Source organism: Leptosomus discolor, chromosome 5 (genome assembly GCF_034619465.1).
Source record: "Leptosomus discolor isolate bLepDis1 chromosome 5, bLepDis1.hap2, whole genome shotgun sequence".
Taxonomy (NCBI): domain Eukaryota; kingdom Metazoa; phylum Chordata; class Aves; order Leptosomiformes; family Leptosomidae; genus Leptosomus; species Leptosomus discolor.
Window position 1 is genome coordinate 69,949,943 of NC_141395.1, and position 15,378 is coordinate 69,965,320.

The window sequence follows — 15,378 nt, forward strand, 5'->3', positions numbered from 1 at the left end:
GTCGGCACGGAGCAGCCGCGAGTCCCCGGTGCTTTTGGGGAGCCGAGGGGCTGCGTCACGCCGGCTTCTGCCGGGGACTGACCCGAGGGGCAGGGAAGGGGACGTGGTTCCGCTCCGAGCCCTCTCTCCGCGCCTGCCGCGTGGGTGCGGGCAGGTAGCCGTGGCTGGGCGCCCGTGAAGTCATCGCTGAGGGATGGAGGGGGAGCGGCCTTTGTCCACCGCGCGGAAAAACTGCGGGGAGGTGAAATTCCAGCCGGGTCCCGGGAGCGGGTTACAATATCCAAGTGATTTCCTGCGCGCGCTTCGGATCCCGAGTCTTCATGACGTTTGAATGCCAAAGCGAGATGGTAAAGGTGAATATGATAGCTTGGCAGGAAAGGGAGCCTGGAAGACCCGGGCTTTTGTTGGAAAGGGAGGAAGCGTCTATAGGACGCTGTGGAAAAAGCAAACCTCGTGAACGAGCGGCTCGAACCATCTGCCTCGCAGGAGCAGCCTCCGGGGCTGCGGGGGCTCAACCCGCCTCGGGCTCCTCAGCTCTTGGGAAGGAGCGGGAGAGCCTGGAGGGGCAGGCTGGGAGCCGAAACCTCGGGCGGGTTCGAGCGGAGCCCGAATCCCGCAGCCGGCACGTGGCGGCTTTGCCGGGAGCAGCCGCCTGTGAGCACCGGGCTGGTGCCGGGACGTTGCCCGTCAGACCCAGGAGCTGGTGGGAAGGTCGGTGGCCTTCGCCGGCCTCTGTTGTCCCTGGGCACCTGCCAGGAGGCTTTTTTTGTTGCTGTTTTCTTACGCTGCAAGAAAATAAATCCCACTGCAGCTTTCTCGGGCTAAATTACAGCTTTACCCGTGCTGATGCTTTGAGTTCTGAGGCTCGGGGACTTTTCTGGCTCGGTGGAGGTGTCAGTGGTCCCCACGGTGCCGCAGGAGGGGGGTCTCCGCTGCACCGAAGCTGGAGTTAGGCGTTGCGGGGCCTCCCTGCCAGCGAGGGCGAGAACCCCCGGGATGGGCCGAGAGCACCGGAGGCGTACGGGATGTCCCACCAGGGTTAGGTCGGCCTTGTGCTGGGGCAGGGGGGCTGGCTCGGTCTTCTGGGGCCGAGGGGTCCAAGAGCTGCGCTGCGGCAGCGTGCGGTGACGATTCCTGCCCCGGCGAGAGCGAGGGCGCGGGGACGGGCAGAGCTACCGCCGTGTGTCTGCCGAGCGCCGGCGCTGGAGCCCGTGCGGGGCTCGGCTGTGTGGGACCCCCCCCCCCGCAGGACTGAGGCTGGGGGCCGATGCTCAGCCCCCCCGGGGAGCTGAGCTGCCCGCTGCTGGGCTGGCGGGCGTCCGGGTCTCCTGCTCCACGAGAAGCAGAGGCCGTACCTCCCCGCTGAACCGGCTGCCCTAGTGAAAAAAGGAGCCCAGGCCGCTGGGACGGGAGGTCCCAGGGGGCTGGAGAAGAGCAGACGTGACACCCGTCTCCACGAAAGGCCGAAGGGAGGATCTGGGAAGCGACAGACCCGTCAGTCTGACCTGGGAGGCCACGGAGTGGATCATCTCGAGTGCCATGGCGAGTCGTTTACAGAGCGGCCAGGCAGCGCGGGCTGGTGACGGGCTTAACGAGCCTGATGGCCTGCGGCGACAAGATGACCCGCCTGACGGAGGAGGGAAGGGCCGTGGATGTCGTTTGCCTCGACCTCCGTAAAGCCTTCGCCGCTGTTTCCCGCGGAGTGAAGGAAGCGGCTGCTCACGGCTCGGATGAGCCCCACGCTCCGCGGGGTGAAGCGCAGCAGGCGGTGGTGAGCGATGGGGTTAAATCCGGTCGCAAGGGGCGTTCCCCAGGGCTCAGTGTTGGGGCCGGTCTGGTTTAACGTCTTCATCGATGAGGGGATCGAGTGCTCCCTCAGCAGGTTTGCAGATGACACGAAATTGGGGGGGGAGTGTTGATCTGGTTGAGGGTAGGGAGGCTCTGCAGGGGGATCTGGGCAGCCTGGATCGATGGGCCGAGGTCAACTGGATGAGGTTCAACGAGGCCAAGTGCCGGGTCCTGCCCTTGGGTCACACCAACCCCACGCAGCGCTACAGGCTGGGGAGGAGCAGCTGGGAAGTGCCCCGGGGGGAAAGGCCCTGGGGGTGCTGGTCGGCAGCCGGCTGGACGTGAGCCGGCAGTGTGCCCAGGTGGCCAAGAGGGCCAACAGCATCCTGGCCTGTGTCAGCCATGGTGTGACCAGCAGGAGCAGGGAGGGGATCGTGCCCCTGTGCTCGGCGTTGGTGAGGCCGCCCCTGGAGTGCTGGGGGCAGTGCTGGGCCCCTCGCTGCGAGAAGGACATCGAGGCGCTGCGGAGAGCGCAGAGAAGGGCGACGAAGCTGGCGAAAGGCCTGGAGAGTGAGTGTTACGAAGGGTGGCTGAGGGATCTGGGGCTGGTTAGCCTCGAGAAAAGGAGGCTGAGGGAGACCTTAGTGCTCTCTGCAGCTGCCTGAGGGGACACCGCAGAGCGGGAGGTGCTGGTCTCTTCTCAGGTCAGGAATGACAGAACAAGAGGGAACGGACTCCAGCTGCACCAGGGTAGGTTTAGGCTTGACATGAGGAAAAATTTCTTCCCTGAAAGGGTTGTCAGACGCTGGAACAGGCTGCCCAGGGAGGTGGTGGAGTCACCATCCCTTAGCGTGGGTGAAGGTCGGTTAGCCGCGGCGCTTGGAGCTACGGTTTGGGGGTGTGCTTGGCAGAGCAGGGTGGATGGTTGGACTCGATGGTCTCCGAGGTCTTTTCCCACCTGAGTGGTTCTGTGGTTCTGCATTCGAGGCCAGAGACTCGCTCCGCGGGAGGACGTCTCTCCACGGAGACGCTTGCGCGCCCCTTCGCCGTTTCGGCTGCAGCTCGCGGAAAGGGAGCCCTGCAGCCGGCTCCGGGGAGTCGAGCTGGGCTGTCTCTCCCTGAAAACAGGCTGGAAAACTCCAAAACGGAGTACGGCCAGGCTCCAAAACGCTAAAACCAGGACTGTTACGTATACCGGCAGATTGGTGCGGACAGACGGTGGAAGAAGGCTTCTGCCTAAGGTTTTCTCTAATTAGTAATTAGTCCCTTGTTGTCCTGTGGTCTGCACGGTGCCGGGATGCCGAAAGGCTCCCCACCAGTCTGGGCTTTTCACAAGAGCCGAGCGAGCTGGCTCCTCGGCAAGCGTTCGTGGTCCTGCTCGCCGGCGCTCGCTGGCTCCTCCGGGCGCGGTGGGCGGCGCAGACTCGAGGCTTCGGCACCGCCTGCCCCGCGGGTCAGAGCCGAGCCGCCCGCCCGGCCGCGGGGGAGCAGCGCGGGACCGGCCGGCTTCTGCTGGCGCTCCCGGGGGACGCCGCGGAGACCCCTCGTCGTGAGCTCCGGACGCGGCCGTGCCGAGCAGGCGAGCAAAGCCGCGTCCTTCGCCTGCTCCGGCCTCCTTCCCCGCCGCTCCTCGTGCCCTCCTGCCGCCGGCAGCCGCTCGGCCTTGGCCCGTAAGGACGCGCCGCTCGGGCGAGCGCCGGGCGAGGGTGCCGGAAAGCTGGGTCGGTGCTGGTGCTCCACCGTGAGCCCGGCGCCCGGGCTGGGAGAGCTTGGCGTTGGGGCGCTCCTGCGAACTTACCTTTTCTTCGCCCGTGGGGTACCGGCGTTCCTCCAGCTCGCGCCGAGGGCTGAGATTTATCCGTCGCTAATATTTGTTTTGTTTTGACAGGATAACGTATGTTTCCCATATGTTGCTCTGTGCTCGCAGCAAAATAATCCCCACCTATAAAATATTAATGCAAAACGAAAAAACCCACCCCCCTCCTTAAAGCAGTTCTGGACTTCTTTACTTTTCAGTCCATTGTCTTGGATCGCTTTAACGGCAACCGCCGCGGCGTCGGTGGAAGTGGCCGTGAGTTATGGGCTCGGCTCGCTCCGGCTGCAGCCCTCGCGTAACTCATCCCGTCCTCGAGCACCCCGACGCCTCCCGCCTGCCCCAGCCCCCCCCCCCCCCCCCGGGCAAGGAGTCCCCCCGCCTGCTGCCCCGCGACCTGCCGGGCGGGCAGGGCTGCGGGCAGGGCTGCGGCAGCCTGCCCTGACCCCGCCGCCCCGCTTCTCTCCCCAGCTGTGCCGTGGAGACCCTGAAGGTCATGCTGGCCCGGGGCGGCAGCGAGGAGGTCGCCAGGGCCGTGGGCAGCGCCGGCGGCTGGGAGCTGATGGCGAGTCCCGAGAGGCACCACGACGGCATCGCCGTGCTTGCCGGGTAAGGTGCTGGCGCCGGGTCTCCACTGTCCCCTCTAGCGTCGGTGCAAGAGCTGCGCCGCGGCCGGTGGGAGCGGGCCAGCAGCCCGTAGCAAGCGGGGAGGGGGTGCGCCGGGTCCCCGGGGGGCTGCCGCGCCACAGAGCCCGTGGAGGCTCTCGCCGGCTTCCCACGGCACCACCGCGGGGTGGCCGGATCTGTCCCAGAGCTGGGAGCAGCCCCGACTGGGGGGCTGAGCCGCGTTCCTGGAAGCGTGGTGGGGCTGGATGCGGCTGTTGCCGGCCGCCGGTCCGGCTGTGGTGTGCCGGCCGCCGGTCCGGCTGCGGCGTGCCCCCCGCGGGGGCTGTGCGGCAGCTCTTCGGGCACGGCAGCCCAACCTTTGCTGCCATCGGCGGCTTCGCCGTGCTGCCATCAGGGCTCTGCCTCCCTGTTCCCTCCTCACCGAGGTGCGACCGGCACCGAAAAGCCTCGGAAGGGAATTGGTTTTCCTTTTGCTGCTGCCGAAACGTCCTTGTGGTTCTTCGAGGATGGCAGCGGCGCCCGATCCCCGCAGGCGGCTGCCCGGCGGCTGCCTGGCCTTCCCACGGGGGCTGCGCGGCCTCGTGCCGACGGCGGCGAGTTTGGCGTGAGGCCGAGGGACGGCCGCAGCCCGCGGTCCAGTTCGGCGGAGCCCGGTTCAGCCGGGGACTTCGCTGTCCCTCCGCCCAGCGCCGCGAATAGCTCTTGGACGGCTGCGGAGGAGACGAGCGGTTTGGGATTTTCCAGCATTTGCAAAAATGCTTTATGGAACCTCCCAGACGCTGGAGAGTGTCTCATCCGAAACAAAACCCGTCCCTCCTGGCCAAGGAGCCGGCCTCTGCCAGCGTGCCCGGCGCTCACCGGGCCTGGGCTCGGACCTGCGGGTGGCAGGAGGGGACGGCGCCCGCCCAGGGCCACCAGCTTTTCCGCCCCGGCTGCCAGCGTGCCGGCTCTGTGCCGCAGCCGTGCCAGCGCCTCCCCGCGCTCGGTGGCGGACCCCCGGGTGAAGGGGGTGGCCAGCTCGCTCAGAGCCCCCTCCCCGGGGTCCAGGGGCCGCCGGCGCGGGTGACGCGTGCCGCTTCTGTCCGCAGGGCGATGGCGCGACACGCCGGCCCCCGGCTCCCCCTGATCGTGAAGAACCTCGTCCCAACGCTGGGCAGCGTCTTCGACAGCCAGAGGGTCACCACCACCGCCTTCTTCGCCGAGGTGAGCAGGGGGTGTCGCGGGGCGGCCGAGCCACCGCTCCTGCCCGTCCGTCCGTCCGTCCATCCGTCCCCCCGCAGCGGGGGCTCTGCCTCGGCCCTCCTCGCCTTCCCGACCCTCCGGTGGAGGGGGTGGCAGAGCCGGGCCCGCAGGAGTCCAGCTCTGAACGCATCCCCGCCATGAGCCAGCAAACCGTAGCTCCGTCCTGACGTACCACCCGCAGGAATGAAGTGACTCAAGTCCTTTCCCCTCGCCGGCGGCGCGGCCAGCCGCCGGTAACCCTATCTCCCCGAACGTCCCACCTTAAAGCCCTGGGCCACTCGAGGAGTTTGTGTTACATAAAGGAGCACCTTATGCCAACAACGCAGAGCTATATCCCCCCCTTATAAACCACCTTTTAAATTCTCAGCTGCTTAAGCAGCCTGGGATTAAGGCACTGTTTTTATTTTCTGTTTGGCTGGGGGAGCTGCCGGCTCAGGCTCTTGGAGCCCGTCCCAGAATCTGCTTTAGTTTTGGAGTGTGGTTGGCTCCCTGCATCCTTCAAGGGTTTAAAATAGCAGCTTTGCCTCACCGTGGAGCTGGAGGGGAAGGAAGCAAATGCCTGTGTCTCCCTCTCTGAAAACTGATGAGGTGAGAGCTCAGTCCCTTTTCTCTCGGCCGTGCCAGTGACGGAGATGACAGAGGGGAAGCGAGGAGGGGGACGGCCGCCGGGAGCCGCGGGGTCCCCCGGGCGGCGGCAGAGGGGCGGCCGCTGCCCCCAGGACGGCTGTCGCTGCCTCGTCCCGCTGGGACGGGGGGCTCCCTGCCAGCCCCTGGGACCCAGGGGGGTGCTGGCAGTGCCCGCCGGCACAGCCCTCGCTGCCCGCGGGTGTCCGGCCCGAGCTCGGCGCTGGCACCGCGGAGGCTCCTCCGTCCGGGAGGAGCCAGGCCCCACCGGAGAGCGCCAGCGACGCTCCTTGGAGCTCGTCCCGCTTCCGTGCGTGGCTCTCGCCACCGCCCGGGGCCTCGGTGCGGAGGGTCAGCGGGAGAGCAGCCCTGCCCGCTCCCTCCCGCCAGGTCTCCTGGGGTCTCTGCCTGGCCGGCTCCTCCCAGCGCCGCTCGGCACGCTCCGGGAACCGGGAGCTTGCTCGCCGAAAGCTCCGGTTCTGCTCTTGCTCGGCCGCTGGGGATGCTCCCGGGGAACGTGGCGGCTCCGGGCGCCCCCGCGCCGCTCTGGGAGTGATGCCCCTGGCCGGTCCCCAGCCCGGGGGCTGCGCTTTGGCCCTCCGTCCCTGTACGTGCTCCCACCTCTCCGTGGCCTCGTCTCCCCTGGCAGGCGGTCTCGGGGGCGAGGGTTTAGCTTCCCCGGAGGTTCCGTGGGTTCCTCCCGGCTGTCGGTGCTCAGCCGGGCTTCCCCCTTCTTCCCGACTTGGCGTCCTCCCGTCTTCCCCCTGCGCCTTATCGCAGGTTCCCCAAATCCACGTGCCCGCCGCGGGGTGCAGGGGCCGAGGGCTCCTCCAGCCCTGTCGCTGGGTGGCTGCGGAGCGAGGGTCTGCCGGGAAGCCGGCGGCCAAACCAAATCCACCGGGGCTTTTCCCCGGTGTGAAGGACCAAGGGCAGCCGAAACCCGGCCCTCGTCTCCCTCGTGGCTCGCGGGGCGCCCGAGCTGCCGGCGCTGAGGCTCTCCTCTGCTTCAGCTCCTCAGCAGCAACGTGGTGAACGACCTGATGCTGCTGGAGACCGTGATGGACAGCATGGCGGGGAGGCAGAAGGACGCCTGCATGCTGGTGCGGATGCTGGCGCTCCGCGGGCTCGGCAACATCGCCGCCGGCTCGCCGGAAAAGGTGAGGGCGAACCCGGCGCGGCTCGGCCCGAGGGTCCTGGCCGGGGCTGGGTGGGAGAAGGCAGCAGGTAGCCCCCGGGAGATGCTGCTTGCCAAGGTCAGGGCGGGTCTTCAGGCAGCACCGTTGGCCACCTCCTCGCCCCGGTGCCGGCGCCTCCACCCCGTGCTCAGGGGTGGCTGGTCCCGGCCGCGCTCCGGACGCACCGGGAGGGGAGCCGACGCCGCGAACCCCGCGGGTGTGGGAGCGTGGGGGGCTGCCGGCCTGACCCCGCAGCTCTCCGTACCCCACGGCCGCTCGGCGGCAGCGCGGGGGCTTGGCAGGGCCCCCGCTCCCGTGCTGGGCCCGTGCCGAACCCCGGCAAGAGGTCACGGGCGGGCGGGCCAGCCCCGAGACAGACAGTGCGCTACCGCGATCGGCTGATAAAATACAAGCAGCTGCTAAAAATACCGCTCTGCTGGCGTGAGCCCTGCCCGGACGGCCCCCGGCACGCCGGGCTGCGCGAGCGGCCGCGGGGAAGCGAGAAACCAGCAGTGCTGGCAGCGCAGCCCGGCGAGGATGAGGAGGGAAGCGATGAGCCCCCGCAGTTAGGGCAGTGGCAGAGGGTGTTGCCAGCTCCTCCGCTCGCCCCAGCCGGAGAGCTGCCTCCCGCTCCCGTCCCTGATCTGCTAGGGCAACCCGGAGCGATGCCGGCCCGGTGCCGCCCTGGGAGGGCTCCCGGCGCCGTCGGGGGCAGCAGCCCGTCTGTCCGTCCTTGCCCCTTCCTGGCAAAGCCGAGCACTGGGGCTGAAGGGACGGCGGGCTTGAACGCGGCTGGTGCCAACCTCCTTTCCCGCTGCGCCGCGGGCGTCCGCCGGCTCCGATTGCACCGCGAAATGCCACACTGATGGTCCCGGCGGGAGGCGAACCGGTGGCTGCGGCGCGATGCTTGGCCCATGCCGAAGGTGTTCCGCCCGCCGTGGTCCTAGCTCGAGTCTCGTCCCAGCTCCCTCTGGCTGGGAGCGCGGCGCGGGGCGGGAGGCTGCTGCCGGGCACCCAGGGCCGGCGCCCCTGCCCGGTTTCGCCCCGCGGGGACCACGGGGCTCTCCGCTTCCCTTGCAGGTGCGGAAGCACGGGGCCAAGCTCCTGGCGTCCATGGTCAACGGCATGGATGACAAAGACGACCCCCACAACCTGGTTGCGCTCGAGGCCATGTCCAGTCTCTCCAAGCTCCTGGATCACGTGGAGGAGAGAGACGTCCAGTCCATGCTCCTCCACATCGCCATCAGGATCCGGCCCTTCTTCGACAGCGTAAGGCTGTGCCGGGGAGGCCGAGCTCGCTGCGTGGACCTTGACTCCCGGGCGCGGGGTTGGGGCAGAGCTGGGCTACGTGGGTGCTCTGGGGCAGCCGCGAGGCTGGGGAGAGGAGAGAAGTCCTCTGTGGGTGCCTGTCCCGGGGGGGTTTCCCTGCCCTTAGCAGGTTCTGCCCACCCCAAAACCCCTCCAGCATCGCCGCGGGGAAGCTCGATGCTTCTCCTGCTCGGCCTCCAGCCCGTCCCTGGGCTTGCGCCTCGTCCTCCGCTCCTGCGCTGAGCTGCCGCGGTCCCTGCGGGAGCCTCCCCCCTTGGCCAGGCCCCACGCTCCGGCTTCGGGGGTGTCATCCGCGGCGCTGCTGCCTCTGGAGCTGCCCAGCTCCTTCCGCGGCTGCTCTGCCCCTTCGAACGGCCGGGGGGGCGCAGCCCCATCCCCCCGCCCAGGGCAAGGAGATGCCCAGCGCAGGTCGGTCCCCGCTGAGCCCCGCTCGTCCCCTCGGCCCGCAGGAGCAGCCCGACCTCCGCCGCTCGTCCATCGTCCTCTTCGGCAACCTGACCAAGTTCAGCGAAGGCCGCTGCGAGGTCTTCTTCGAGCAGATCCTGAACGGGCTGGTGACGCTGCTGCTGCACCTCCAGGACCCGAAGCCGGAGGTTGTCAGGGTGAGCACCCCGCTGGCCGGCAGGAACCGGGGGCGGGGGCGGGGGGGTCCATGCCTCGGCGCGGGGATCCCGCCAGGTGCTGAGCCGCAGCCTCCCCTCTCCGTGCCGCAGGCCTGCAAGTTTGCCCTGCGCATGTGTGGCCCCAACATGGGCTGCGAGGGGCTCTGCGACATGTTCCTCAACCACCTGCGGGAGGACCGGAGCCTGCACTACGGCGAGTTCATGAACAACGTCTGCAAACACCTGGTGAGCGGCTGCCAGAGCCCCTGGCACTGGTGCCGGCGCTGGCGGTGGGGCTCGGTGCCGCGCGGCGGGGGTCGTGTGGGGGCTGCTGGTCCGTGGGGTCCTCTGGGTCCTGCCCCTGCCTCCGCACAGGGCAGTTCCCCCCCAGCCCGGGTGTGTTCCCGGGCTGACCTCGCCCTCCCCCGGTGCTCTGGGCTTCCAGGAGATGGTGCCGGCGCTGCGGGCAGCCGTGCCCGGCGTGACTTCCTCGGCGGCCGTTTCTCTCCTAGATGCAGAGCTACCCGGAGATGCTGAACCGCCTCATCTTAACCAACCTCTTCTACTTCAAGAGCAGCTGGGTGGACATCCGCGCGGCCGCGCCCATGTTCATCGGTACGGCCGCCGGTGCCCCGCTCCGGGGCTTCGCGCGGGTGTCGGCTCCCCGTGGGCAGCCGTCCCTCTCCTCCGGGGAACGCTCTCGGTCCGTCCCCGCTCTGCTGGGAGGGCGCTGCGGGTGAGCGGGGCTGCTGGGAGCGGCCGGGTCTTCCCGGTGCCTCCGTGTCCCGCAGAGCACCCACCTGCGCCTCGCTGTGCCGGGGACACGTCCCACGTCCCCCGGTGGTGCCAGCACCCCGGGAACTTTTCCCCAGCCGCTTGCCACCGACGCCGGCTGAGCGCGCGGTGTCTGCCCTGGCCGGGTCGTGCCGCGGTTTCCGCCTGGGTTTTCACGGACACTCACAGCACGACGCGCCGACGCCGGGACGAGCGAGCTGGTGCCCGGCAGCCTGCCGCCGGTACCCGTCTCCTCGGACGTGGGGCTCCTCGGTGGGACCCAGACCGAGCCCTGGCTGAAATTCTTCCTCAGGTTTCCTCGTGCTGCACGTGGATGAAGATCACTGCCAGCAAGTGGACCTGGACCCGCTCATTTCGGGTGAGTAGGTGCTGCCGCCTGCGGCGGGGGAGCGGGGACTCGCCTCTGCCCGCTGGAGCCGCGGCTCGGCCCGGGCTGTGGGCAGCGCCCGGGGCAGCCCCCCACGGGCCCCCAGGGACCGGCAGCTCGGGGGCTTTAGGCCGTCGCAGAGGGATCCTGCGATGGGATCCTGCTCCCTCCCACGTGCGCCGGCGCGGTGAGATCCAGCGCTGCCCCTGGCTGCGTCCCTGGGCGAGCTGGGGGACACGGGGAACGCCCCCGACCTCCTCATCAGCCCACAAAGGCAGAGCCGTGGCCGGGGCGAGCCCGGCACCTGCAGGCAGCAGACATGGGGGGCCTGGGCTGGAAAGCCGAGGGGCCGAGCCGTGGGGATGCTGAGGTGGCGTCTGGTTTGCACCCTGCCGGCATCCCGGGGCTGAAGTTGCGGCTCAGCCGGGAGCGGGGCTCTGCCGGGGGGTGCCGAGAGGACCCCAAGCTCCGCAGCCAGGCATGGCCCCCCCCCGGGCTGCGCCGAAAGCTCCGGAAAGCTCCGGTCCTTGGCAGGTGGCTCCGGTCCTTGGCCGGTGGCTGCAGCCCTGGAGGCTCACGGGCATTTGCAGTGGCTTAGCGTAAGCAGGAGGGGACTCGCAGGGTTTGTTTGCAACGCGTTAACCGTTAAAAGGCAGAGTTAAGGCTCGTTACGAAGGGCTAATAAAAAGTCGACTTGAAGCTGGTGGCATTTTGGAGCAGAGTTAAGTAATTTTCCTGGATTTCAGGGATTTTTTCCCTGTCACTAGTGACCTCATAGTATATAGTAATGCATGGAAACTTTTGGATTGTTCCAAGGGAGCTTAAAAAACACTAAAAAAGGAAAAACTATCTTTCCGTTGGCTCCCCGAGCCCTTCCAGAAGAAAGAGGCCTGTCTGTTTGAAACAAGTGAAAGATAATCTGCCTGCGTGTGAGTAATCGCTGGAGCGAGCCGGCCTGGACGGGGCGGCGGGAGCTGCCCAGCTGGAGGGGCTCGGCCCCACGGGGCCGGGGGGGGCTCTGGCGCTGCGGCCCACCCCGGGGCACCCCCGCGGCCGCACCGAGGGTGCCGCGAGCGGGCACGTCGATCCGGGGAGCCTGGCTCGCCGCCGGCGCCGGGGGGGATCGGGGAGGGAGGCGAGGGCTCTCCTGCGCCGGGTAAACAAGCTACTGGAAAAATATTATTATGCTTTTACTGGTAGGAAAAACTACCTGGGGTGTTTTCTTACTACCGGGAGCTGTTCCAGGCATTAGGAAATCGTGCTGATAGGGGAGGCTTGGCCCGGCGAGCGTCTGCGCGGGCCCCCGGAGGGTTCAGCTCCCGGCCCCGCTCCCCTCCCTGGCCCCGGACCCCCGCGCTGGGGCCCTTCCCCTCCCCAGGGCGGTGCAGGAGGAGCCCCAACAGCCCCGGGGACCCCTCTCGCTCCCACCGCCCCCAGGGCACGGGGCCAAGGCAGGGCCGGCCGCCTCTGCGGCAGCAGGATGGTGCTGCCGCGGCATCGCTCCCCTGAGCTGGGGGCTCCTGGGGGGCTGGAGGGGTCTTAGGGTGCCTGTTCTCCCCGGGGCTGGGGCAGGGGAGGGGGCTGGCAGAGGGGCTCAGCATCCCCGCGGCTGGAGTTGCTCCTTCCTTGTGCGATGGAGCGCGGCCAGGACGCGCCTTCGCCCCCGGGCAGGGTCCCAGCGTGGGGCAGGGTGGGTGGCCGTGGTCCTGCAGCCCCCCAGCACCCCAGCACCCCTCCCCCGCAGGTCTGTGCTCCTGCAGCCCCCCCCCCCCCCCCCCTCATGTCCGTGCTCTGCTTCTTCCAGCTCTGAACCTGCTCCTGAAGGATCCCGTCCCCGCCGTCCGCGTGAAGGTGGCCGAGACGCTGGGCCGCCTCGTCCGGATCCTGTGAGCCCCGGGGCACCCCGGCTCCACCGCAGCAATAGTTGGGTCGGCTCCTCGCCGCGAGCCCCACGGCCTGGGGCCCCCACGGGCACTGCCATGTCTTCCTGCATCGAGCACCCGCCCGGGGCCCGGCTCGCTTGCCTCCATGGCAGCCCCATCGTCTTCCTCTGCTCTCGCCAGCCCGCAGGAGCCCGCTCGGCCCAGCACCCCCAGGCCCGGCTGTGGCACCGCGGTGGCCGGAGGACGCGGTGGGCACGTGGCCCCTCTCTGCAGGCTGCTGGTTGGGGTCCTGGTTGACTTACGGGGTGAGGGTCCTGGGCCGGGGACCTTGGTGGCAGCGGGTGGAGGGAAGGGGCTGCAGCTGGCCTGGAGCCGCAGCGTCCCCGGGGTCCCACTCGGCCGGGAGCAGGACGGAGCCTGAGCCCCCCCTCCCCGGGCTGCTTCCAGCCCCTCGTCCCACCCTGCTGCTCCCCGGTCCTGGGGCCCTACTCGGTGAATGTGACCGTCCTCTCGACACACATGTACATAAACGTATTTTTAAATAAAGCTCTTTGCTCCTCAAGCGTTGTGGTGGGGTGAAGGGGAGGGGTGAGTCCTGCATCCAGCAGGGCTTGCAGTGTCAGTGGTAGTCCTGGTGTCAGTAGGGCTCAGAGTGAACGAGCCAGGGCAGAGAAGAGCTGCTGGGGGAGAGGCAGGAGTGGTTTGTGCTCAGTGCCGCAGGGAGGGTGGCGAGGCCCCTTGGGGCTCGGTGGCAGGAGGTGGCCGGTGAGCTCTCGGCCCTGGCTCGGCACAGCGGTGAGCTCACGGTGGCTGCCGAGGGGGCTCCTCCGCTGGGACCGTGGGCAACCGGGGCCTTGCTCCCCCCAACCTGGGCTGGCCCCAGGGACTGGGGGTGATGCTGGGGTTAGAGGGGTGCTGGGGGTTTCGGGGTCTGGGCCACCTGCTGCTTTCTGGCCGGGGCTGGGGCTGGCTGCTCGCCGTGTCTTCGCACGGGATGCCGACGGGGCGAGCTGTGGGGCAGCGGGTGTCGGGGCTCCCGTTGGCGGGGGCACGTCCCAGTGCGTGTCCCCAGCCCGGGTGGAGACCCCGGGGAGGGCTGAGGCCAACCTCCTCCCACCTTCTGCCCTTCCTTCCGCCCTCCCAGCCCTCCGCCCCACCGCCCTCCCCTCCACCCGGGCTGCGCTGGGGAGGGCGGGATGACGACGTGCAGCCCGGCTCCAGCTCTCCAGCGCTCGCCCACCATGGAGGTGTCACGGGGACGGGGGTCAGGCTGGGACCCGACCGGTCCTGCCTGCTCGACAGGAGCTCCGTGGGGGAGCAGCTCTCCCAGCCGGGGCCGTGGCGAGCCGAGCTCCAGGGCTGGGCAGTGACGGTGAACGCCACGAGAGCTCTGGGATGTGCTGGCCAGCACCGCGCTGGGCTGGGGGAGGCAGCAGCACCGAGCGGGTTTGGGCAGGGGCATCCACGCGCCCCGTCCAGCCCGGGCCGAGCCAGGAACGCAGGACAAGGCGGCGCAGGATGGTATCCAAAAGGGTTTAATGAGAAAGGCCCCAGGAGTCTGGGCGCAGGAGCAACGTTCCCGGCAGAGTGCGGGGGTCCCGGCGCTGCCCCTCGCCCGCAGGGTGCTGGTCACGGGTTGGGGGTGGGGGGCACAGTCACCGGGTGGCAGCTACGTGTAGAGCCGGACGGTGCCGTCGGCGCCGGAGGAGAAGACCCAGGGCTGGGTGGGGTGGAAGAGCACGTCGAGGACGCCCAGGTCCAACGTCATCGCGTGGCCCTTCAGCACCTTGACGGGCACCAGCAGCGGGTTCTGCAGCAGGTCGCTGTGGTGGAGGAGGCAGATCAGCGCGGGGCTTTGGCTCCCTCCCTCCGACCCCCCCCCGCCCCCGCCCCGAGTCACCCCACCAGCGCCGCACCCCGCCGAGGCGCAGGCAGCACCGCACCCTCCCCACCCAGCGGCCCCTCCGGGGGCTCTGCCGCGCCCACCGCGGGAGAGGGGACCCGACACTGAGCCCCCGGGGCTGCCCCCCGCCGCGTACTTGTAGACCATGCCGTGGCAGACGATGACGGTCCCGTCGTCCGAGCCCGAGGCGAAGAGCGGGTAGTGCCTGTGGAAGGCCACGCTGCGCAGCGCTTTCTTGTGGTGCCTGCAAAGGCGGCGGCCGCGGCGTCAGGGCGAGGGGTGGACGCTCTGTCCCCGTCCCGACCCTTGGCCGGGGACCCCGAGCTCTGCTGTGAACGACCGTCTGCATGGGAGCAGAGAGGGCAACTGGGACAGACTGGGACCTGCTGTGGGCAGCTCGAACCAGCCCAGCACCGACTACCAGCAAGGCTTCGCCCCACCCCGAGAGCTGCGGTCACCGTCCCCCCCGCGCCGGCACACGAGACACCCGCACGCCGGGCTGGGACGGCTGCTCCTGGCACAGCCCCAGGGGGCTCCATCCTGCCACCAGGTCCCAGGAGAGGGAACGGCCCTGGGAAGGGGCCCCAGGGGGTTGGGGGGGGGCTGCGGGGGAGCAGGCAGAGGCTGGCCGGGGCGCCGGGGCTCACCGCAGCAGCTGGTAGGGTCTGGTGGAGAGGTCCAGGTCGAACCAGGCCAGCTTGCTGTCGTAGCTGCCGCAGATGACGTTGTCACCTGCGAGAGGGAACAGGGTGCTACCGGGGGCGCCGGAGAAGCCCACGGTGTCCCCCAGCACCCAGAGCCCCGCCTGCTCCCCCCCCCCCTCCCCCCCAGGCAGCCAGCTGGGCCGAGGGGGACCCTCCCGCCAGCCCCCCAAGAGGCGGCAGCTCCCCGGGGAGCGCGCAGGCCACCTACCTCCGGGGTGGACGGCCATGCTGGACACCCACTTGCAGTTCGTCATCAGCTTCTTGGTGAGCTCCTGCTTGAGGAGGTTGTAGACGCGGACGTAGCGCTGGGTGGCCACGAAGAAGTAGGGCCGGACGGGGTGGAAGAGGACGCACTGCACCAGCCCCTTGCTCTTGCGGAAGGGGTTCTGGCTCCAGCGCTTGCTCGTCTGGTGAATCAGCACTTGCAGGTTGCTGTTGTCGGCCACGACGCTGGCGAAGTAGTCGCCCTTGCCGTGCCACGTCACCTGCTTCACGGCCTGCGGAGAGCGGGGTGCCCATGGGTCAG

General features: G+C 69.1%; 2 protein-coding genes across 6 annotated transcripts in view; one reads left to right on the forward strand and one right to left on the reverse strand.

The window, feature by feature from the left end:
* The window catches only part of MROH1 (maestro heat like repeat family member 1), a 47,996-nt gene extending 35,519 nt beyond the window's left edge, over window positions 1–12,477 (forward strand). For 3 of the 5 annotated variants that reach the window (XM_086466271.1, XM_086466274.1, XM_086466273.1), the window contains exons 34-42: window positions 4,073–4,210; window positions 5,317–5,431; window positions 7,105–7,251; window positions 8,350–8,538; window positions 9,048–9,200; window positions 9,312–9,446; window positions 9,713–9,815; window positions 10,288–10,353; window positions 12,167–12,477. In XM_086466271.1, coding sequence (XP_086322397.1) covers window positions 4,073–4,210; window positions 5,317–5,431; window positions 7,105–7,251; window positions 8,350–8,538; window positions 9,048–9,200; window positions 9,312–9,446; window positions 9,713–9,815; window positions 10,288–10,353; window positions 12,167–12,252 — 1,132 coding nt within the window. In that variant the 3' untranslated portion in view covers window positions 12,253–12,477. The remainder of the gene's footprint in view (window positions 1–4,072; window positions 4,211–5,316; window positions 5,432–7,104; window positions 7,252–8,349; window positions 8,539–9,047; window positions 9,201–9,311; window positions 9,447–9,712; window positions 9,816–10,287; window positions 10,354–12,166) is intronic. The other 2 variants (XM_086466275.1, XM_086466276.1) reach the window with 2 other exon arrangements.
* Window positions 12,478–13,850: 1,373 nt separating this feature from the next.
* BOP1 (BOP1 ribosomal biogenesis factor) overlaps window positions 13,851–15,378 on the reverse strand; it is a 64,288-nt gene continuing 62,760 nt past the window's right edge. The window contains exons 13-16 of the mRNA XM_086466033.1: window positions 15,061–15,349; window positions 14,796–14,880; window positions 14,285–14,392; window positions 13,851–14,068 (exon numbers count right to left, since the gene is read on the reverse strand). Of these exons, the coding sequence (XP_086322159.1) occupies window positions 13,915–14,068; window positions 14,285–14,392; window positions 14,796–14,880; window positions 15,061–15,349 (636 nt within the window). The 3' untranslated portion in view covers window positions 13,851–13,914. The remainder of the gene's footprint in view (window positions 14,069–14,284; window positions 14,393–14,795; window positions 14,881–15,060; window positions 15,350–15,378) is intronic.